The 25,808-nt window shown below is 38.3% G+C and overlaps 1 protein-coding gene across 1 annotated transcript; it reads left to right on the top strand.

Annotated features, from left to right (window-relative positions):
• Positions 1-1,734: 1,734 nt before the first annotated feature.
• Positions 1,735-25,723, top strand: LOC130072209 (splicing factor U2AF 65 kDa subunit-like). The gene is made up of 11 exons (XM_056237223.1): positions 1,735-1,955; positions 8,649-8,817; positions 9,003-9,106; positions 9,802-9,953; positions 10,202-10,318; positions 13,112-13,250; positions 13,460-13,539; positions 21,827-21,949; positions 23,864-23,950; positions 24,104-24,346; positions 25,568-25,723. The coding sequence occupies exons 1-11, from the start codon at positions 1,907-1,909 to the stop codon at positions 25,697-25,699; spliced, it is 1,395 nt and encodes a 464-aa protein (XP_056093198.1). The 5' UTR covers positions 1,735-1,906; the 3' UTR covers positions 25,700-25,723.
• Positions 25,724-25,808: the final 85 nt, after the last annotated feature.

Below are 25,808 nucleotides of genomic sequence, written 5' to 3'. Positions count from 1 at the left end.
AAAATAAAAATCATTTGGTATTGACAATATTTTTGGTCATTATTAACAGCACTGAGGTGACATGTTTTGAACACAGAACATCAAACCAGCACAACAGGACACAGTCAACAGAGCTCATATTGTTCTTCATCACTTACCACTAAAACGAGTCTTTAACCGTGTTCTTTAGGATTATATGAATCAGTGTTAGTGATCGTCAGCTCACTTGCACAGCTCTAAACACACACTGCAGGGTCTGAGTGCTTTTAATAGCCCACAGCTGAAGCTGTCGTATGTTGTATATAGCAGCGTGGGAAACTGTTGTTAAGTTTAGAAGTAAAGCTTTAAATGGGAGTCTTTGAACTGAGACGGGTGTTAATGTTTGATTATTCTTCCTCAGAAAAGTGAAATTCACCATGATTTCAGAACAAAACTGAGCAATTAATTATCCAGGGTATGTGCAAAGGCTTAAAGTCCCATATAAGTCGAACTAATAATAATTTGGAAAACAACTGGAAGAAAATCTCAAATCTGATGTGTTTGCATTTCTACAGATCAGATCAGACTGAGACACCAGTAACCAGTTTAAAGTCTCTATTTCTCTCTCTGAGGAATCTAGTTGTTCTTAATCCTAAAATCACTGGTGGGAAAAGTGTAGCAGTCAACTTTGATCATATTTGTTAATATGTGCATATAAGAAAATCAATGCAATGATTCATATGCTATGCTTTACAATATTAGTTACTGACAAAACATGCAGAATTATAACAAGCTATTTTTGGAAAATTAGAACTCTAATATTATGGTGAAATACTAAATATTCCAACCTGAGTTTCTAAAGGAACAACTTGTGAACATTGGTTATTCAGTGTTTGGAAAATTACACTTAGCCAAAAATAAATACTGTAGTAATGTTAATAAATTGTATGTAGCCTACACATTTTTCTCCAGCCAATCTTTAATTTAACTAAATGTTTCATACACCATTATTTAAAATTGCTCCAAATTAAATATTGATGATTTCAGAAATGTTGCTTTAAATAAATTGCTGTATAAAAGTAGAAAAAAAAAATCTATATCACAAATGGCAGCTCACATTATTTAGAGCAAAAATGTCCCCAAGTCAGGGAAATTCCAGAATGAAGTTGATTGCTGTGTCTGTGTGATTCAGATGATCTTTAAAGCATGCTATTAGTCAAAGATGATCCTGAACTCACTATAAAGATTCAACAGGCTTTACCTCTCAAGGTCAAGTCTTTTTGCAACCACAACTTAAATATTTTTAAAGGCTTCTATTTGGGGTTGTCATTTACACGTTTATTTCTGGCTATAATTATGCCTTAATATTTAACCTGAGATTAATCTTGAAGCAGAAGGTGTTATGTTCACTTTGACAGTAATTAGCTGAAACAATTAGCTTTTTTTATTTGTTTATTTGAGGCCTAAAAAAGCTTTAGCCTAGAAAACATTCTTAAATGACATACTCTACATAATATTAAATATTTTCCTAAGGGTAGAGGGAGTGATTTCGGACACAGCCTCTGTTATTGTAATTCAACACATAGACATGTATTTATTATGTGGTTCAACAGTTAATAATGATTGTTCCTTCCTGCTTGAAAGGGTAACAAAAGTGTGGACCAATTAGAAGACGCGTACCCGGCTGCATCTGTAACTGACAGCAGTGTCAGCCAATTAGAATAACCGCAACGCACGCCCACAGTGCTAAGCCCCGCCCACCGGCCAGACCTGCAGTGTAGCTTCCCTGTCCGTTATCAAATATAGGACTGATTTCCTAAACAAACGTTTTCAGCACATGTTGACATCGCGTCACCGTTATCAGATGAAAGAGCGGATCACTATAGTGGTCAGTGCCTGTGTTTATGAGCTGAGACTCACATGAGAGCCTGATCCGTCACATCTGATCATGTCTGATTTCGAGGAGTTCGAGAAACAGCTGAGCGAGAATCGGCAAGGTAGAGTAAAGACATCTGCAGTGTTCATGTGTGTGTGTGCTCTGCTGTTAAACAGCAGCTGCCTGTGCCTGGACATAACTGCATAACATAAACATCAACAATGACTGTGATGATGAATGATAAATAAACGATGTGTATTTTATGAACACCACAGAAATTACTGTAACTATTTTATTTTTAGTTTCAATGTATCATTTTTCAAGTTTTTGCAATGTTGCCATCTGTCAATCACACATGCAACTAAATGTACATGTTGCGTTTCTTCATAAGAACACATGCATGTAATTATTGCAGAATGTATTTTAAATGATACATATATTTATAATATTTGACACAGATATAGTTACACTATATTGGCCCCAAAAGTATTTGGACACCTTTGAACACATAACCAATGATTAAAATATAAATATATGAATTTCATAGATAACATAATATCAAAGCAAGTGTCATCTGTGATCTTTTTTCTTCATTTACTGACCATTTTTTGCTCAATCCCTATTAATCAGCTGGTGTTTTGGTGATTTTTAGTGCCTGTCTGACGTCCAGCAGAGGAACCACAGGTGTAGAGAATCAAAACTATCAACATTATCCACTATCCACTAACATTTCACAAAGTTGTTCTTATAACATAATTCTTAGTCATATTCAGTATATATTCAATACATCATTGAAAACCTAACAAACTATAAGCACTGTTATTACAAGACTGGGTTAATACTTTGTGTGTGTGTGTGTGTGTGTGTGTGTGTGTGTGTGTGTGTGTGTGTGTGTGTGTGTGTGTGTGTGTGTGTGTGTGTGTGTGTGCTCGCTTATAAATATCCTAATGTTACAGTTTCATCTATGAGTTATTTACACTGGCTTATATGGGTGTAACAATATACTGTCTCACAATATATCACAATAAAAATATGCAACACTGTATATCATGTATAGTTCAAGTTTACATCAGATATGTGTCACATGTGGCAAACCCACAAGGTCACACCTTTGAGCTTCCATGTTATTATTATTGATAAATTAAAAATAAAACACACTATTTAATAAAATACTACATTTAAAACTTTTTAAATGTATGCAGTCAGGGACAGAGTTCAAGCATATGTGTCTACATGATACTTTATTTTTAGCTAAGTGAATTATGAATATTTATATTCTGGTGTCACTATTGATCTGTGCATTGGGGGAGAAGAACAAGTCCAAACCTATTCAGGTCTATGACTGTTATAATATCAAATGTAGCTTTTAATATACAGCATATGTTAGAAGTAATAATTACCGTTTTAACTCTCTTTTGGCTTTGCTGAAAGCGTAGTGAGATCAGTATCATGTTTTGAACCGAAGTGTATTGTTAGTGGCGTTTATGTACACAGTGACATCTGATATGACATATATATGATACTGAGCTGCTTGCATAATATCCAGTCAAGTATAATGACTGTAGGCCTTGCAAATGTGTATACAAAACAGATTCCTTCTGCAATTCCTTCATAAATAGGTGTGTTCTTTCTTGTGATTAAATGTGTGTGGTTTGACAGATGGCAACAAATGCAAATTCTTTATTAAATACTTGTAAACAAAATATCATACTTGAGTTCTTTTTAATTAGGTTGTGCTAGAATACGTTTTCATGCTTGAACGTTCAAAAACACGTTATTTTTCACATATTTGACATTGTTGCAGCTCCTCTCTTTCCAGTCTGTCAGTAACGCTCGGACTGTGTCTGAAATCGCCTCCTAAACCCTCATTCACTATTGCCTACATTACTCCACTAATATAGTCCACTTGAAGGAGTGTGAATGAAAACGAGTGAGTGAATTCGGACACCGGGTGCTGGAAGAGTAGCTGCTTTTGCATAGTTTGAGCTTGCTGTTTAATAATCATTTGAAACTAAGCAAACTGGCAGCTCCGATAGTAATGAAAAGATTTATCTTGAACTCTGTCATGGAAACTAGTATCAACCTTAATTAAACCATTTAAATAACAATTAATAATAGTGATTTTATACCTGTATGATATTATGCTTCACCCACATTGGACCAGCGGTTTGGAAAATGGATGGATGTATGATTCAGTTGCAGGCGCCATCTTCTGGTCAGGCGGGGGAATTCATTTGGCACGACCCTCACAATGCATTATGGGTATTCAATAGCTATTGAGTGTACATCAGTTGTACACTAGTTGCGGGATTGAATGAGTGCACTCGATAACATCCACTATGGTTTCGGACACCAAATAGCGGTCCCCTTAAATAGTGCCCTATTTGAGGTTATAGGTGGCGATTTCGGACAACGGTGCTCTGATTGGTCAACTGGATCAGTGTGCTGTGATTGGTCAAACGCTTTGAGCGTGTTTGGGAAATGCCCTGGCGCTTACCATAGCTGCTACACTGTAAAAAAAAATATGCCTCTCCAACATAAACATTTCTAGTGACCCGTTGCACCTACCCCTGCATGTAGACTGAACTTGAAATGGAATGTTGTGTCAATTAAATATTTTCTGTTGACTAAACATAGCTTGTTGGGTTCGGCCAACTAAAGTTAAGTTTTCTCAACTACATCCAATAAGTTCAGCCAACTAAAGTGGTGTTTTGAAAATCAAATTTTTAAGCCACCATTATGGTGATCAGGGATTGCTTTAGTTGGGCTCGTGACCCTTAAACTGTTAACATTAAATTTTGTTTAGCAGTTGTATCTGAGTTATAACTGCCAGATGATCAAAGAGAAAAGGTGATCTGACGGTGTTGGCAATGTTCTGACATAATCATCACTTGACTTGCATCACAAAACTCATTTAGAGCCTAATCTCTGATTTTAAATGTATAATGTTGTAGGGCTGGGCGATATATTGCTATGCGCATCTCTTCAGTAAAGCCGGTTCCTTGATTAGTAGTAAATCGCCTTCACCTGCTTTCAGATGGAAGATATGATGCAGATATGAGTGTTAAATTAACACTCAAGAGTGTTAAAGTTAATGAGATAATTAAGTGATTAATTTAGTGATGATTGAGCATTATTGAAGACACCTGATGTTAACAAGCAGAATCACTGAAGGAGAAAATCACAAATTGTAAGCCACCGTTATGGCGATCAGTGTTTGCTTTAGTTGGGCTCTTGATCCTTATACTTACTTGACTTAAATTTTGTTTGTCTGCTGTTATTGATTTATAACAGTTAAATGAACAAAGAAAAGTGTGATCTGATTGTGTTGTTTATGTTTAGGCATAATCACGCTGTGATCTGAAAAATGAAGCTTTTTGAAGTAGTTTGGTTTATCTTGTTAGTAACAGTTTTGTGATTCTACAGCATATGATTATCAGTATTTTTCTTATAATCCAAAATTTTTCATAAACATCATTCTTATAATAACACTTTCAAAAGAATTTATTTAGAAACCCGGACATCAATAATCAGCCTGTGAATCTCAACAGTGGTGACAATGATAATGCATGTTGCTGTGGCTGCCACCAATCACAACTCATTAATGACTCCCATCATGCATTGCGGTATGAATAAATTATGATCTGAATTGTCTATGTAATTTACTTTTCCCTAATTTAATATTCTGCTCGTCACCATTGTTGAGATGCATTGACTGAATCTTGACGTCTGTGTGTGCCTAAAAGAATGATAAAAAAAAAAAAAAAAAATTAAGAAATCCTTCAGATTATATCTAAAATTCTGGATATTTATGCAGAATCACAGTTATGCTGTAACCAACAGCATGAATCACAAACATGAAGTTCAAATGATGATTGTCATAATATAACCAACACCATTAGATGTTTTTTTTTTGTTCTTTGTTCAACTGGCAGTTGAACTACTGATACAACAGACAAACTAACTCTAAAGTTAATAATATAAGGGTCACGAGCCCAACTAAAGCAAACAATGATCGCCATAACGGTGGCTTACAATTTTAGATTTTCTACTTCAGTGATTCTGCTTTAGGTGTCTTCAATAATGCTCAATCATCACTCAATTAATCACTTAATTATCTCATTAACTTTAATACTCTTGAGTGTGGACTCATATACACTCCCAGGAGTGTTAATTTAACACTGGAGTTTTTGCTGTGTACAAAGAGCCGTAGTTAACTGACAAGCTGAGCCATATCGCATTAAATATCGCTGGCGATACGTCCGCGATATTAATGCGATATGGCTCAGCTTGTCAGTTAACTACGGCTCTTTGTAGTAAATGCCGCTCCATCTGAACGCAGGTGAAGGCGATTTACTACTAATCAAGGAACCGGCTTTACTGACGAGATGCGCATAACAATCGCATGCGATATATCGCCCAGCCCTATAATGTTGATTACAACATCACAGTGATTCTACAGTACGAAATCTAGAAATTTCTAAACAATCCAAAGGATTTCTTAAAAGTTGTTCTAATAAAAATAAAAAAAAAATTTTTTTTAGGCACAGACATAAAGAATCAGTGTATTAATCTCAACAATGGTGACAAACAGAATATTCAATTAGGAAAAGGATATTACTAAGACATTTCAGATCATAATTTATTCATACCACAATGCATGATGGGAGCCATGAATGAGTTTTGATTGGTGGCACCCAAAATGCAGTGCAACATGCTTTATTATTGTCACCATTGTTGAGATTCACAGGCTGATTATTGATGTCAGTGTGTTAAAAAAAAAAATTCAGAGGGTTTTGATCAGAAAAACTTTTAAGAAATATTTTGGACTATACTGAAAATGCTGAAAATCGTTTGCTAGTGATGATTATGTCAAAATATAACCAACACCATCGGAATCATCTTTTCTCTTTGATCATCTGGCAGTTATAACTCAGATACAACTGGCAAACAAAATCTAATGTTAACAGTTTAAGGGTCAAGAGCCCAACTAAAGCAAACGCTGATCACCATAATGGTGACGTAAATTCGATTTTCTTTAGTTGGCTGAACTTATTAGCCTGGTTCTACCAGACTCTCGTACATTTCATTTGTACAGAGAGTCTGGCCTCGCTCCATTGAGAAACGTTTACTTCCTTGTAGGCGGGTTCTCTGTTAAAGTTCAAAACTATTGGATCTGCCCAGCGTCACTCAGGATCTGCCATAGCCAATCGCTAACGTGTGGTCGTGACGTATGTCATGCGCCGAAACCGGCTGGAAACAACAAGTCCGAATTCCATATTCATAAATCTAAATATCTAAATGCTAAACCTCTCTTTCTTATATTTGTGAAAGAATTTTAAAAATACCTCTTTTCAATTAAGTTGTCTGAGAACAAAAAAAGCCTTAAAAACATTATCTGTTTGTAATTATTTTCCTTTTTTCAGTGTCATGTAATTCTCTTAACTTGTTCATGTTTATTTTATATTATCCCCCTACTGTTTTATTTTTGTTTTGTTTTTATTATTATTTTTTGTTTGTTTTTGTATTATGTTTTCTGTTATTACTTGTGTATTGTTTTAAGCAATAAAAAAAAACAAGTCCGAATGATCAGAGGATTATGTTTAGAATAAGATGTCTGTCAACGAGAGCTGCATGTTTTGTTCATCGAATTTAAGAGTTCAAGGAACAATTCTAAATTCTAAATGTATATTTGACACTAAGGACAGTGATGTATTCAGTCAACTGTCGAAGCTGGGTGTAATCATTAACAATACGCCACTGCGGCCGTTTCGGATCTGCCGCAAATGCTGTACAGTGATCATCGTGCACGCCGAGCTGCCCAGCACCAACTCCTAACCTTTCTGCCTCCCTCACTTGGTCCTCCATTAGTGCAACAAGAGGAGACGACAACAACTATCGGCTTTGCATCCCTATCGTTCGCCTTAGCTAACTCATTCACCACTAGCGGAGTGAGCTGGAAAATTAAACTTTTCCCGAACCCCGTGGGGAGGAGGGCCACAACATCATGGCCACCAACAACACTTAGCAAACATTGATCTTGCTCCGGCTTTAACTTCTGGATATTCGGCAGTTTTGCAACAACGGACCGAATAGATTTTCTCACGTCTTTCTCCGCTGCCATTACTGAACTCCAACTCAAACTGACGCGCTACATCAACGTCATCGTTCTCAGCCACTCCCTCTGTTCGCTGATTGGACCGGTAAAAAAATTATTTCTGGAAACCAAAGTCTACAGCACAATCCCAGACGTAGTACTGAAGGAAAATAAAATTGAGCGGAAGTGCGTAGGAGGGCGGAGCCAGGCTATGAACTTATTGGATGTAGTTTAGAAAACGTAACTTTAGTTGGCCGAACCCAACAAGCTATGTTTAGTCAACAGAAAATATTTAATTGACACAACATTCTATTTCAAGTTCAGTCTACATGCAGGTGTAGTCAGCACAACACAAAAAAGTTGGTTTCCGCAACTTCAATTGGGCCACCTAAAAATTTTAGGTGCAACGGGTCACTAGAAATGTTTATGTTGGAGAGGCATATTTTTTTTTACAGTGTAGTTTCAACACACTACTAACTAACTTAACCAGGCCCCGCCCCTTTATTTAGCGTATGCCTTGGGCGGAAATTATTTAAATGAGCAATATTGTGACGTGTTCGTTCCTGGATGAAAACTCAAGACTACAACGGAGGTGTTTCAGGGAGTTTGGAAACAGTGACTTCTGCTTAGAAATGAAACAGAAATATTTTAGATTACAGTGTATTTTCACTTTTAAAGACATGATATTTTCATTAATATGTAACATTATTCATGCAGAGAGAGAGAGGGAGAGGCATAAGAGGAGGAGTCGCAGTCGGTCTCCTGGTCGCAGCAAGAAACGGTGCAGCAAAGACAGAAGCAGTCGCAGCCGAGGGAAGCGCAGTCGCAGTCGAGACCGGAAGAGCCGGGACCACCGGAGCTGCTCACGGGACCAGAAGAAACACAGGTGCCACTCAACACCAGCCGGATACTGTCCATCAGAACCAACACCAGACTTGTTTATTCTTGCACCCTTACTGTTTCTGTTGTCTGTAAAACTATAAAAGCAGTGTTGTCTTCTAAGTTGACATCACAACAGAGTTGATTAAGTTTACGGCATCTTCCCCATCTACTCTGATTTTTTTCCCTCAGCTATTCTCCACGCAGAACAAGGAAGAAAAAGATGTGCAAGTATTGGGATGTTCCTCCTTCCGGCTTTGAGCACATCACTCCAATGCAGTACAAAGCCATGCAAGGTGCGGCATGAGTAATCAAAGATCACGATAACAGTAAATGCCACGATCACCGTTCCCTATGCACTTCTGATGTTGCATAACATCATAAGAGAGGAAACAAAACAGAGGAAATAAAATGCTGCAAATTGTGTGGAGAAAGACATTCACTATTGTAGCTCGAACTTAAAATAACTCAGTTAAAATAGAGATAGATAAGGGATGATTTTGCCTAGGTGGCCAAAAAATCTATCATGATACGCTTGTTTTTGCTGAAAATTGATTGATATAATGGTTTCTGTATTAAACATTAAAAACATTCAAATAATGTTTTACTGACACCTTTCAGAGTGGATGCTATGCTACACCTGTTCAAGTTGTTAATGCAAATATCTAAGGGCTGGCCTGAGTATTTCAGAAACTGATGATCTACTGAGATCTACATGCATTTTAGTCTAGGACTAGTTTAAGCCTTGTCTGTGAAACCGGACATAAATGTTCAGATGTGCCACATTAAATCTGTTGTAAAAGAGTTGATAGACTAAGAGTTTTTGTTGAAGTTATTATTTTGTGAGAAACACTCAACTCTCATCCATTTAACATTTGAAAGGATTTTTTATTTTTTTTTCATTTTGGTGTTTTACATCACACCATGTTTTCAACTGAAATAATTCGATTTTTGTCTGAGCTGTGCTTTAATTGGTTGTGTTGTAATGTAGCTGCTGGGCAGATCCCCAGCATTGCCCTGCTGGCTACATCCACTAATGCTGGTTTGGCAGTCGCACCCACACAAGTGCCCGCCGTTGGCAGCCAGATGACCAGGCAAGCACGACGCCTGTATGTTGGCAACATCCCGTTTGGCATCACTGAGGTAAGTGTCCCAGAATAGTGTCCCTCAAAACATTTTCTTTGTACAGGTCAGTTCTCGTCCTCTTGTGCAGTGATGAATCAGCCATTTAATTTGAAAGTTACAGATGAAAAGTTATTTCTAGAAATGAGAGTTAAAGTTTGTTTTGATGTAAAGAGTTGTGTCAAGTGTTCCTCTATGTACTTGTTTTTTTTTTTTTATAAAGAAAGACATTACTCTGGTAAAGTCCTGCTATTATCTTTGTCTCTCAGGAGTCCATGGCTGAATTCTTCAATACCCAGATGAGACTCGCAGGACTGTCTCAAGCTCCCAGCAATCCTGTGCTCGCAGTGCAGATCAACCAGGACAAGAACTTTGCTTTCTTAGAGGTGAGACTACAGATGTCACTCAGTTAAGTAGTCAGACAGAAAATAGACTGCACCCGTTTAAATGTATAACAGACAAATGATAAAGAATATAGGACTACATTTGTAAAGACAATAATAATGTGTTAATATTAGTAAAGTTACTTGAATTTTGAACGTAATTTGGTCCATAGGAGTCAATAATTAAAAGTTTTAATAGCAAAACTTAGCAAGCAAACAAATGTAATCCATAGGCCTAATGCCATACAAATATCTTTCCATATTGTTGTTCTAGGCATTTCAATATTGCTCATTTTTCAAACACATGATGACATCTGAAGACAACCAAAGCTTTACGAAATCTACTGAAATGACGTTCAAAGCACCAGTGAAGGGTGTGTTCACACTTGGCAGGTTTGGTTTGATTTAAACAAACTCTGGTGTGACTGCTCTGTAAGTGCGGTTCAAGTGTGAACGCTGCCATCCGAACAAGCGGACCAAGATCTAACTTTTAAGAATGTGTCAGTCCACTTACAAACAGTCTCTGGTGCGGTTCGACTGAAATATGAATATAACATTGACCAAAGACATCTAAACGAACCAAAAACTAAACGTGATTTCACGATGCGACTCTAAAAAGGACAGAATGCTTAAAGGATAATTCCGGTATTTAACACTTTGAGTCTATTTTCTAGTTTGTTTTGGATGAACTAGAGTGGTGGACTTAGAAATGTTGACGATGGGTCCTGTCTCGACTTTTTGACTATTTTAGAATCGCCTCTGAGTGCTTCAGAGTGGCTGTCTATGGGCATGCTCAAACATGTCCTTAAAACAACCCTTAACGTTCGTTTTCAAAACTGTGCAACTCACCGAGTGGTTAGTGGTGTTCGTTGATGTTCCAAAAAAAGTAGTGTAGCGAAATACAGTTTCTGTCGTGTTTTATTTGCCATTTTTTTAAATCGCATTGATGTCTGCTGGAGGACTCAGTGCTCGTTGATATTACTGCGCTACCGGAAACGGAAAGGGGTCTGTTTACATTTGGTTGTAGTCTTTCGCTCGGTTCTCCGTCTCTCAGAAGGCAAGCGTGAGCTGAGCAACTGCGGCAAAGTGGTTGTCGCCATCAAGTGGCCGGGAGTGTGCTAATGCTTCAGACTCAAATATCGAGCGGAAGTTTATACGCGGTTGTGAGGTATCTGAAAAAATAGTTCCACTATAGCAAATAACACGGATTGAAAGCATACATTGCGCCGATATATTTGTTTTTAATCATCAACGAACACCACTAACCACTCGGTGAGTTGCACAGTTTTGAAAACGAACGTTAAGGGTTGTTTTAAGGACATGTTTGAGCATGCCCATAGACAGCCACTCTTAAGCGCTCAGAGGCGATTCTAAAATAGTCAAAAAGTCGAGACAGGACCCATCGTCAACATTTCTAAGTCCACCACTCTAGTTCATCCAAAACAAACTAGAAAATAGACTCAAAGTGTTAAATACCGGAATTATCCTTTAAGCATACCTGGGGTACTTCTAAAACTCTACTTAAATGGATGTATTAGAAGTTTCTGGATGAATGAGATCAGTGAATCAGGTCATTACATGATGATTACATCATTATCAAAACTTAACCATCATGACCTGATCTTATTTTCTCTTGCATTGCTTTATAAATACAAAGTTGCAGCAGCCAAGAGAAAATCTAATGTTAAAAAGTCAAGGGTCAAGACCCCAACTAAAGCAAACACTCCACAAAAACGTTGGGGATAATAATAAGTGTAATGGCTGGAAGTCAGTTGTAGTTGTGTTTCATCTCTTCTCTTTTTTCTGTTCTTGTTGTTTCCTTTTCCTCAGTGATTCTGCTTGTTGACAGCAGGTGTTCATCATTAACGCTCAATTGTCACTCAATTAATCTCATTAACTCCAGCACTGCTTCAGTGTATTTTAACCCTGCAGTGTGGACCCATATGAACACCGATCAGTGTTTATTTAACACTGGGGATTTTGCTGTATATGTGTCTGTCTTGTGAAAAAACCTGAAGCATTTATAAATTATCCTCCACCTTCACATCTGTCACAATAATTACATTTTTTGTTTTACCCTTGCCGTTCAAATAAACCATACATCTCACATATTTCAACAGGGCATCTTGCTTTTTTATTCCATTGTACGAATAAGATTTCCTTTGATTCCTCTGTCCTCATTGTCTTTCCTTGCAACCGTCCCTCGTCCAAAGGGGGGGTGGAGCTGCGACGCGAGGAAAGGAAGTGAGGATGCACAAATAAGAAATGGCACCCCTGATTTTTCTCGTCATAGACGATATGGCGCTATGTTGACTATTCCAGTTCGGTACAAGCGTCGGAAGCGCATCTCCTTCATTTGTTTGTTTAACCGAGGAATTCCTGCCATTGTTTTGACTCCTTTACACATTTTATAAGCTCTTCACGAGTTGTCAGCTGGTAAAAATACCATCAAATATATGCACATAAAACGAGCATGTTTAGCTCTGCACACAGCATTGTTTTGGATGTTCTCAAAGTTCTGCCATAAAGAATACGTCATTAAATCTGTTTTTTGTTTTGGATCTTTGCATTGAGTGTTAAAAATGATGATGTGAACGTTAAGTGAACCAGGACTGAATGTATCATTTTTGGTCCAGACTAAAAGAACCAAGAGAACCGTGTGTCACCACAAGTGTGAACACAGCACACCCTGAGAGACGTTTTGGTGATTTGGTGATGCACAGGAAAACATTTCCAATAATGATACTGGGTACTCAGAGCTATTCCTGACTGAAGCAGACTGTCAATCTTCCCCAGTTTCGATCAGTGGATGAAACCACTCAGGCCATGGCATTTGATGGCATCATCTTTCAAGGACAGTCGCTGAAGATCAGACGTCCACACGACTACCGCCCTCTTCCCGGTATCTCTGAGCAGCCCGCTTTTCATGTTCCAGGTCAAGACTTTTGCCATGTTTTACCTTTTCATGTGTTTTAGATCAGCAGACTATTAAACATTGTACAACTTTCTACAGGGCTTTTTAAAAATAAAGGGCCAGATTTACTAAACAGGGCGAATTAGCGTGAGACTGCAATCCCATGTAAGCATCGATGGGACTGTAAATTTCTAAAGATGAGTTACTGTCAATTTTGTCCTTGTTTTCAGGTGTTGTTTCCACAGTTGTACCGGACTCCCCTCATAAACTCTTCATTGGAGGTCTACCAAATTATCTCAATGATGATCAGGTACACTTTAACCTTGCTTCTCCATCAATGAATCAGTTATTTGGACCTAAGGTCAGTTGGTTGTGTACACTAGCAAAGAGTATCCCATTTTCTTATTTCCCATTCAAAATTGTGTTTGTCAGAATATATCCAATTCTTATGTGTGGAAATAGTACATATTACTTTTTTGACATGCAGAAAGTCTGTAGCTGAAATCCCTTTAGTGTAACATATCAACCATGACACTTTTAATCTAACTGGTAGATCTTTTTTTTTTTCATTTTTAAGTGTTAAGACTACATTGAAAGAGTGAAATGGATACATGTTGACATTTAGGCTAAGTTCACACTGCAAGCAAATGTGCCCGTTTTTAATTTTCTGCTCAGCTTAAAAATAATAAATAAATATTCATATATAAAACTTAACCAAAAACTTACATTAAAAAATTGAATGAAAATTTGAAAGGCAACCGCCATGGCAACTTAAAATCCTAAAATTACTAAAATGGAAACTGGAATTAAATTAAGTTTTAAAAATGACAAAAACACAGAATAAAATGAATTAAAACGTAACTAAAATTAAACCTGAAAATATAAAAGTAAAAGCTAATTCAAAATATTATTAAATACTATAATATTATAAAATAACACTGAAACAGCATTGTTTTGTTGTCACTAAACTGGCCCTGTAAACTTTGTTAGCAATGATAAATAGGTTTCATCTTGCAAAAATTGCGGCTATGTGTCGTAGCCATTAATGTGTTTGATTATTTGACCCAATCTTCTGACCCATGAAAAGAGCAATTGTTGGTGCAAGGAATATTCCAGTGTTCCCCAAACAGTGTGCCAAATGTCACCTTTTTACCATGCATTTTAATGGCTCAGAATGCAGAAAAATGCTCACAAAATAAGAATTTAATAAATAAATATGGTACAATAAGTGCCTCCACAAATGTAATATTTAACTTATATAATATGTTTTAATTATGTCCAAGTGATTTATTAGTTAAAATTGAAATAATCGCATGAATTCCGACTTGACTGTTCACTCTGATGCAGACAAAATTGTAACTGAATATGTCCACACATATTTTTGCTCTTGTCATCCAAAAACAGATCTGTGTCAAATGAGAGGGATTTGGTCCACATTCAGCTGCAGTGTGAATATAGCTGATTCGATTTTTGATAGGGACCTGTAATTACAGCAAATTTGCAATTAAATGTGCAGGTGAAAATGGAGTAAAGATAGAAGTCACACACCATATTTCATAAGTGCGCTGCAGAAGTTTGTTGTTTCTATTGCAGACACAACCGAGGGGGTTTGGGTAATGGTGCACCTCATTGATCTAATTGGATTTTAGCTAACTAACTAATTTAATCAATTGGAGCTGAATGCACCCTGGTATTTATTTCATTCATATTCTCATATATTTTCTTTCTTGCAGTCACTGTTACTGCTTTGAAACTCACAGCTCTTTCATTTTTTGTTCCCCCACTTTGTCCCCCAGCTAGGGGCCCGTAAGATCGTTAAGTCTGCGCTCATAATTTGTTCAGTAGTTCTGATCTACTGCTGCCATGCCAACATGTAACACAAGGCAAGTAAGACATTCAGTTCCTCACACGGATTCACCTCCTGTCAGCAGGGACCCTCCCCTTGCTGTCCTCTCTTCCTTCACTCTCTCGGAGCGCGAACATCACTAAAGGGTCTTTGGGTAAATGGGTTAGGATTTTGGAGGGCTGTGAATGTGAAATGTTTGGAAAGGTTGAGGGACTCTGCATTGTTCATACAAAACAAACGGGAAAGTGAATCACATTGATGTTAGACCACTTTAGGTCTTCTGTAGGGCTCGTTTTGACTGGTCTGAATGATTTTAAATTTGGAAAAGAAACCTTTTCAGAAACTTTGATTGTTAAAAAAATATTTTAATCATTGCATGCAAAGAAAGGACCTTTCTTTCTTTATGCACATTTCTTACATTATTTTAAAGTGTCCCTATTATGCTTTTTATTATTGTCTTCCAAAAGAAAGAACCGAATCTGAACCGCCTGAAACAAGTCTTCAGTAATTCCAGGCTTACTTCCTGCTCGAACCTACGGTACGTTTGGAGTGTTAGAGATTGGTTCATGTTGACGTCATGTCGAGAAGACGCTGTTTTTTGCGCTGCATAAGCAAATTCACTTTTCATGCTTGTGCTCAAATTGAAACGGTAAAACTGATGCCATTTTTACTGTTCATATCACTATATGTTGTCATTCAAGAGGTATCAAGTGTTGAGGAAGATCCAGAACTGAAATTCAGATGGTTTGGTTTCAATCACAACAGACTGGGTCATCTGACCAATCAGAGCAGAGTAGACCAATCACAACAGACTGAACTATCTGACCAATCAGAGTGGAGTAGACCAATCACAACAGACCAAGTCAACTGACCAATCAGAGCAGAGTAGACCAATCACAACAGACTGGGTCATCTGACCAATCAGAGCAGAGTAGACCAATCCCAACAGACTGGGTCATCTGACCAATCAGAGCAGAGTAGACCAATCACAACAGACTGGCCCATCTGACCAATCAGAGCAGAGTAGACCAATCACAACAGACTGGGCCATCTGACCAATCAGAGCAGAGTAGACCAATCACAACAGACTGGGCCAACTGACCAATCAGAGCAGAGTAGACCAATCACAACAGACTGGGCCAACTGACCAATCAGAGCAGAGTGGACAAATCACAACAGACTGGGCCAACTGACCAATCAGAGCAGAGTGGACCAATCACAACAGACTGGACCATTTGACCAATCAGAGCAGAGTAGACCAATCACAACAGACTGGGCCATCTGACCAATCAGAGCAGAGTAGACCAATCACAACAGACTGGGCTTTCTGACCAATCAGAGCAGAGTAGACCAATCACAACAGACTGGGCCATCTGACCAATCAGAGCAGAGTAGACCAATCACAACAGACTGGGCTTTCTGACCAATCTGAGCAGAGTAGACCAATCACAACAGACTGGACCATTTGACCAATCAGAGCAGAGTAGACCAATCATTCACAACAGACTGGGCCATCTGACCAATCAGAGCAGAGTAGACCAATCACAACAGACTGGGCCATCTGACCAATCAGAGCAGAGTAGACCAATCACAACAGACTGGGCTTTCTGACCAATCAGAGCAGAGTAGACCAATCACAACAGACTGGGCCATCTGACCAATCAGAGCAGAGTAGACCAATCACAACAGACTGGACCATTTGACCAATCAGAGCAGAGTAGACCAATCACAACAGACTGGGCCATCTGACCAATCAGAGCAGAGTAGACCAATCACAACAGACTGGGCCATCTGACCAATCAGAGCAGAGTAGACCAATCACAACAGACTGGGCTTTCTGACCAATCAGAGCAGAGTAGACCAATCACAACAGACTGGGCCATCTGACCAATCAGAGCAGAGTAGACCAATCACAACAGACTGGGCCAACTGACCAATCAGAGCAGAGTGGACCAATCACAACAGACTGGACCATTTGACCAATCAGAGCAGAGTAGACCAATCACAACAGACTGGGCCATCTGACCAATCAGAGCAGAGTAGACCAATCACAACAGACTGGGCCATTTGACCAATCAGAGCAGAGTAGACCAATCACAACAGACTGGGCTTTCTGACCAATCAGAGCAGAGTAGACCAATCACAACAGACTGGGCCATCTGACCAATCAGAGCAGAGTAGACCAATCACAACAGACTGGACCATTTAACCAATCAGAGCAGAGTAGACCAATCACAACAGACTGGGCCAACTGACCAATCAGAGCAGAGTGGACCAATCACAACAGACTGGGTCATCTGACCAATCAGAGCAGAGTATACCAATCACAACAGACTGGGCCATCTGACCAATCAGAGCAGAGTAGACCAATCACAACAGACTGGGCCATCTGACCAATCAGAGCAGAGTAGACCAATCACAACAGACTGGACCATCTGACCAATCAGAGCAGAGTAGACCAATCAGAACAGACTGGGCTTTCTGACCAATCAGAGCAGAGTAGACCAATCACAACAGACTGGGCCATCTGACCAATCAGAGCAGAGTAGACCAATCACAACAGACTGGGCCATCTGACCAATCAGAGCAGAGTAGACCAATCACAACAGACTGGGCTTTCTGACCAATCAGAGCAGACTGTGAAGACACTGTGAAAAAAGAGGTGATGCTAAAATGTATATTATGAGAATTATGATGTTTTATTTTTTACCTTTGATGCATGTAAACCTGACCTCCAAAACAAAATTAGGAATATTTAAAATAGCATAATAGTGGCACTTTTGTATGTGACTGCTTTAAGAAATTGTGCTTTTTATCATAGTCTAAACCAGGAGGTGGCAGTTTTAAGGGGCGCTTACACTAGGCTTTGAGCATGTGAAATTCTCCGGACACTGCAATGGACGACATATGACGTCATACTCTTTTTACATTTTTACAATCCAATTCTTCTATTGGTCACACATCTTCATGTGATACACATTCGAGTTCACCAAGCTTTGAAATGCATCAAAATGCAAAACCTTCACATGAATTTGTTTCTTGGAATGGAAGTCAGTGGAACAAAAAGTGTAGTGTAACCGCCCCTTAAGACTCAGAAACACAACTCTACTTACATTGAATAAATGTATAGCACAAATCATAGTGATGAAAATGATTGCAATACTGAGAAGGGCTGGAGGGAAAACCATTATAATCATACCCTTCTGCATTCAGAAAGTGAAGGGAACATCAAGATAATAATGTTTCTTGTATTACGATGTATTGCAGGAATAGAGCGCAACAGATTACCTTTTTAGTGGCCTTGGTTTCAGAAGTATATTTTCTATTCCTTTTTCCAGAGGAAGAAACTTTTTTTTTTTTTAATAAAGAGTAATGAAGCAAACAGACCAGCTCTATTACAGCCAATGTCAGAAATGAACTTTTCCATTAAGGGCCATTTTTTCCCCCATGTCCCCTGGAAGTGATTTTTATGGAAGCTTATTTCCGCCACAGAAATAAAAATAAAAAAGGTAATTGCGACTTTTTATCTCACAATTCTGACTTTTTTTTCCTCACAATTGCGAGTTTACATCTCGCAATTCTGACTTATTTCTCACAATTGCGAGATATAAAGTCAGAATTGCGTGTTATAAAGTCACAATTGCGAGATATAAAGTCAGAATTGATTGATATAAAGTCGCAATTGCGTGTTATAAAGTCAGAATTGATTGATATAAAGTCGCAATTGCGTGTTATAAAGTCAGAATTGATTGATATAAAGTCGCAATTGCGTGTTATAAAGTCAGAATTGTGGATATAAAGTCGCAATTGCGTGTTATAAAGTCAGAATTGTGTGATATAAAGTCGAAATTGCGTGTTGTAAAGTCAGAATTGTGAGATATAAACTATTCTGAGGGGAAAAAAGTTAGTCTTTTTTCCCCCTTAGAATTGGCCTGATAACTCGCAATTGCGAGTTTATATCTCACAATTCTGAGAAAAGATGTCAGAATTTCGAGATATAAACTCGCAATTATGTGTTATAAAGTCAGAATTGCGAGATGTAAACTCGCAATTGTGAGAAAAAAAGTCAGAATTGTGAGATAAAAAGTCGCAATTCTGTCTTTTTTTCTCGCAATTGCGACTTTATTTCTCATAATTGCGACTTTATATCTCGCAATTGCGACTATTTCTCAGAATTGCGACTTTATATCTCGCAATTGCGACTTTATTTCTCAGAATTGCGACTTTATATCTTGCAATTGCAACTTTATTTCTCAGAATTGCGACTTTATATCTCAGAATTGCGACTTTATATCTCGCAATTGCGACTTTATTTCTCAGAATTGCGACTTTATATCTCGCAATTGCTACTTTATTTCTCACAATTCTGACTTCATATCTCGCCAGGGACGTGCACAGGGGGGTTGCTCAGGTTGCCCGGGCAACTGCCCATATGCCCTTCTCACTCAAGTTGCCCTTCTCACTCAAGTTGCCCTTCCGAGAAAAAAATTAAATCGTACAATGGATGCAGAATTTCACGTAGGCCTAGATAAAAAAAAAAAAAAAAATCGCAAAGCCTCATTCACTTCCATTCGGGCACCGAAAGTGAAAGTCAGTATGAAGGGCAAACGCTGCACGCGACCATAGACTGCACGCGACCGGCGTAGGGCCACGCAAATTACTTAAGGCCACGCCTCCATCTCGTGTCATAGTCATAGCGCGCCGTCAAATGTGTAGCTACAACATCTACGACAAAATGAAGCGAAACTATCCTTCTGGTCACGAAAAGAGGAAGAAGAAAAAAACCATGAGAGTGAATTGCGGGAACAACAATCAGGTAAACTTGTGTTCTCTCCTCTCTAAGTTTGATGTCAGCAAAGTTTGATGTTTTTCGGTCTTGCTAACCTAGCTGGGCAGGCAGTGCATCTCTTGCATCACTTTGTGGCTGACAAAAGTGAGAGTAAAATACAATTATTTATTACGTTTGATTTTGATAAACGACAAAGTGCAACGTTGTTTTTTACTGCAGCTCGGAAAACATAACCGCGTCGCGTGTGTTATCGTGCGTTCATGCGCGTGCACGAAATGAAACTCGCATTTTTCAAGCAGAAATATGTGGAGACCAGACATACTGTACTATACATGCACGTGAATGATGCCACTCCCAATCAAAGTACACATTATAATTTTAAAACAAGACACTGATTATCAAGTCTCAGTGTAGTTACAAACTCTAAACAACTGCACTAATTATGCAAGATAGAAAGCAATGTATTGACAATTTGACATTGATTGACTATTGATTTATAGGCTATATTGAATTTAAAATGTTGATTAGCTGGACATACTGGTCAAAATGGATGCACATCCCTCAGTAAATAATAACCATAAATCAAGAATTGCTTCAACATGCATAATAAAAAAAAAAAAAAAAAAATCATACTGATGCCGAAAATGCCCAGGCTGTAGAAAGAACCAAAGTTAATCCCAAAAGCCAAAGCTCAGGGTTATTATTTATTATTTTCTTTTTATTTATGTTTACGTTAATATTCACTTACTTAATAATATTCACTTATTATCTTAACATTCTATAGAAAATACTCTATTCAATAAATATTGTGTGTTTGAACCTCATTCTGTTCTATATTGTTGTACTTATTATTTGACTGTTTTGTTTAAAGGGGGGAGGATGGGAGTGCTGAAGTGTCAGGTGTGACTGTGGCAATGACAAATGGTTTACATAGCTCACGACATCAGAGGGCCCCTTAGCAGAATTTTGCTTAGGGCCCCAGGGAGGTCAGGATCGGCACTGGGTGTAGCAGTCGATTCTGTTCCTTACCGGAATTCCTGTTCCCTTTACGCAATCATACTACAAATCATGCGTAGTTGCCCAGATGAGCAAAAAGCATTATTGAATGTACGGGAAGCCAAAAGGTTAAAAAAGGATTGTATTTTTTCCGAAATCTAAGCGTTTTATTTTATTTTATTAGAAGCGAGTTTTTCCCCATCTGTCAATTCAATCCAGATTATTTATTTAAAAATAAATAAATAATAATAATAATAATTAAACAATTAAATAATTAAACAATAAACAATAATATGAGGAACTCTTTTTCTCATGTGTATTTTGGTGACATTTAACATATTGTTAATACATTTTGTATACTGTTTACAAAGTTGTATATCATAAACCTGTCATCTTTGACGTTTGCAATCTTTATAAATAATAATAAGACCATAATATGAGGCATTGCGTTTGGAAATAAACACGATCAGATAAGGCAATTTGTATGGGCAAAATTCAACTGAATATATTCCTTCATATAGCCCGTGAGTTTTGGGGGTAGTGTCCTTTTTTCAGGTCAGAGCAACTGCCCCACAAAATTCCTGTGCACGTCCCTGTTCTTGGCCCAAGCCTCTGTTAATTTCTGACCCTGATTACATTAAAACCCAAAAGTGAGTATACAAAAGTATAAGACTGTGTAAATAAGGTCTTTATAAGGGTATGAAGTTCAACCCACGAAGCATCATGTAATCATACAGTTTTATGTTTGAAAAATCATACAACTCATACAGTTTTTGTTTGAAAAATTTCTATTTGTCTTTGAAGACAGTGAATGAGATTTTAACTCCCAGAAGCCACTGTTGCGCTCTATTGGACCTGCCATCTTGTACACCCTCATCTTGGGTTCAATGGACAGGATATGAATAGGATTTGAGCTTTCAGCTGCTGTTGTGTTCACATACCTGTGCGTCCTCCACTGTTGTGCAGGTTAAAGAGCTCCTGACATCATTTGGTCCTCTCAAAGCCTTCAACCTCGTGAAAGACAGTGCCACATCACTGTCCAAAGGCTATGCTTTCTGTGAATACGTGGATATCAGCGCGACTGACCAGGTCAGTCAATTCAGGTTTAAGTACACATCATCTTAGTTTACATTTATCATTATTGGTTAATTCACATACAGTATATTATTGAAAAGTGAAGTCAAGGTAAACCTCATAAAACATGTCAAGGACATATATGGGCTATATTTCATCCCAAATATCAAAGACCGAAATAATTTAGCTAATGATTTGCTTATATCAAGGAAACAGGGACTCTACACTGATGAGCCAAAACATTTTGACCAGTTACAGGTGAAGCAAATATCATTGATCATCTCCTAACAAGGCCACATATTTAGGTCTGGGTAGATTTGATGGTAAGCAAACAATCAGTTCTTGTAATCAACATGTTGGATGCAGCAGGAGAAATGGGCATGCAGGAATAAAGATCTGAGTGACTTTGACAAGGGCCAAATTGTTATGGCAAGGCGATTGAGTCAGAGTATCTCTGACACGGCAAGACTTGTGGGTTGCTCTCGGTCAGCAGTGGTGAGAATTTACCAACAGTGGTCCAAGCAGGGACAAACCACAAATCGTCAACATGGTGTTGGGCGTCCAAAGGCGAGGCTTAAGGGCAACAAAGGCTATCCCGTCTGGTCTGAGCCAACAGAAGGTCTACTGTGGTCACACATAACTTGAAGGATGGTTATGGGGGGAATGTGTCACAACACAGTGCATCTGCTGCGTATGAGACTGCGTAGCCACAGACCAATCAGAGTGCCTATGATGACCCTGTCCATCACCGAAAGTGCCTACAATGGACAATGTTGCCCTGCGGCCTCCAAGTTCCCCATACCTCAATCCAATTGATCATCTGTGAGATGTGCCGGACTAACAAGTTCGATCTATAGCGGCTCCACCTCTGGTCTTGAAGGATCTGCTGCTAAATTGTTGGTGCCAGAAACCGCAGGACACCTTCAGGGGTCTTGTACAGTCCATGCCTTGGCGGGTCGGTGCTGTTTTGTCAGCATGCGGAGGACCAACATCATATTAGGCAGGTTGTCGTAATGTTTTGGCTCATCTGTGTATATATCTTTTTTTTTTATTATTAACTTTTTTTATTTTGTTTTAGTTTACTGTTTACACGAAACCCATTTTCAACTAAAAACGTAAAACTTTTTATGTGTTTTGGCCGTTCGTTTAAACGACAAATAAGTTTTAAGCATATCGTTGCCGTGTAAACGTACCCCAAAGGCCTGTTCACACCGGGACGAATTTCGCGCGCGATATTCGCCGACGTTTAACGCCTCGTGACTAAACAAAGGGCGCCTATGTGAGTGTGCACACCGACACGAAAAGCGCCACACGTAAAAGCGTCATTTTAAAAAAAAAAACGCCTCGGGTTCGTTTTTTTAGTTTGACGCGCCGCATCAAAAACTATCCGACCAATGAGATTGGCGCTTTTGCTCACGTGTCTGGAGCTTCTGAAGTTACAGTAAAACACAACTTGGGGGCGCTCAAACACAAAACGGTCTTGCCGAGCACACATACGTAACGGCGAAGAAGATATACGCCAAGTAGTGTCTACACTGCCGGGAAGAAATAAGACGAGGAAGATGCGAGGCAAGATGAATGTAGAGCTGCTGGTCTCGTTGGTGTCGGAACATAAAGAACTATATGACAAACGCGACAGCGACTACACAAATCTTGATACAAGAGAACTGTTATGGAGTGGTATTGCAGAGCAAATGGGCGCCATCTAATGTCAGGGAATGAATTTGCATGTTCACTCGGCTCATCGTTAGCGAAAATCGCTTGGGTGTGAACACAGAAAACGTGTTGAAAAACGCTGACGAATAACGCGCGCCGATATTCGTCCCGGTGTGTACGAGCCTTAGAACTATTATGTTTAGGATGGTCAATGATTGGTCAAAAATGTCCTATTTGTGAGATTCACTCAGATAGTGGTTCTGTTTGGTTCAGGCAGTAGCTGGATTACATGGCATGCAGCTCGGCGATAAAAAGCTCATCGTCCAGAGGGCAAGTGTGGGCGCCAAGAATGCCAATCCTGTAAGTTCCAGCCCTCAACACTTCAACACAACAGTTCTCGTCAATAATTTCCAGCTGTTATGGCAAAAATAAGACATTCATGAAACTTGGCCAACTTCAAGCTCTCAGTTGTGTCAGAGGTCCCGTCTCGCATCATGTTTTCTCTGCATGCAGACTGCTGTTGTAGAGACGCCAGTGACGCTCCAGGTCCCGGGACTGCAGCGCGTGCAGAACTCCGGCCGGCCCACCGAGGTGTTGTGTCTGCTGAACATGGTCATGCCGGAGGAGCTGCTGGACGACGAGGACTATGAGGAGATCCTGGAGGACATCCGTGAGGAGTGCTGCAAGTACGGCACTGTGCGCTCTATCGAGATCCCCAGGCCGGTGGATGGTGTGGAGGTGCCAGGCTGTGGGAAGGTGATGAGTGCCTTCAAGAGTAGGAAATACCCTTAAACAAAGGCCTTTGAGGATCTGTCCATTCACATAATCAATATTCCCCAACCAAACCTTTACCATGGTTGGATTTGAATAGGATCTGAGGAATAGTTCAGCTCTACTGTATATTACAATTCTGCCATTATTTACTTACCCTGTTATTTTATAAAAGAGCACATATAGGATATTTATCAAAAAAAGAAAAAAGTATAGCTTTGGGACAGCATGAAGATTAATAAATGGTGACAAAATGTCAATTTTGAGTGAATTCGAATTGTAATTTTATTTATTTATTTCCTTTATTACTGAGGCTGTTTGTATTATTGTAATTTTTCTTAATACAGGATTATTATTAACTAAAACCATTTAAAAAAAAAAAAAATTCTTACTTGAAATAAAATAAACATTAACTGAAATAACACAAAACATAAACATGTATTTACTTTACTTTGCCACTGCAACATTTCTCATTTTCGTTTATTTGAATATGTACTAAAATAATTAAAGCTAAATCTGAAATACAATAAAATAAAAACTATATAGACATTTAAAGACATTAAAAAAAACGAATAAAAAGACAAAAACACAGCAACATTACAAACTAAAAACTTAAAATTACTTAACATTAAAAATAATAAAAAATAAAAACTACACTAAAAATTACTGTAAAAAGCAATTTTGGTTGCCAGTAAGATTATAAATTAACAAAAGTACCATAAATCATCAACTACAATTGTACTGTAAAAGCACAGCACATCTGCAGCAAAACAAGAGCAGCTGTTAATATACAGTTCTTTACTGTAATTTTATCTATAGTTATAATACCATGCCATTTTAAGTTTAAAAAGTTTAAAAATAATATTTGTACTTCGGTAATAATGCGAGTATATTAGTACTGTGAACTTATTTCATTTGAGTGCACTAAAAAATAATATTTCTTAAAATAAAATTATGAAGCTAAATGATTAAAACTAGCATCATCAATTTAACGCGAATTTAACGCTAGCAAACAAACACACTCAAACATGTGCTAATGCAGTTAGCAAAGATATTATCACTGCATTAGCAACTCTAAAAATTTTAACAAAAACTATAATAGTATCTCAATGACGCTAAGATAACGCTATTTCAATACTTCTCAATATTAAATACTTATTCATATTTTAAGGCTTGTCTTATAGCGGTAGTTTCTCTCTGTTGCAGATTTTCGTGGAGTACGTGTCTGCTGCTGAATGCCAGAAGGCCATGCAAGCACTGACGGGACGCAAGTTTGCTAACCGCGTGGTGGTCACCAAATACTACGATCCAGACATGTATCACAGACACGAGTTCTGAGGGCAGAGAGACAACGCACCATCTGAGTGTGACGATTTAATGAGCTGTATGTAGTTTTACACTTGTCATCTTCTACTTTGACTTCTCAATTACTTTTCCTTATTGAAAA

Source organism: Rhinichthys klamathensis, unplaced genomic scaffold (assembly GCF_029890125.1).
Source record: "Rhinichthys klamathensis goyatoka isolate OS25496 unplaced genomic scaffold, OSU_Roscu_1.1 h1tg000484l_1, whole genome shotgun sequence".
Taxonomy (NCBI): domain Eukaryota; kingdom Metazoa; phylum Chordata; class Actinopteri; order Cypriniformes; family Leuciscidae; genus Rhinichthys; species Rhinichthys klamathensis.
Note: the sequence above shows the minus strand (reverse complement) of the source record. Positions and strands in the feature narration are given on the sequence as shown.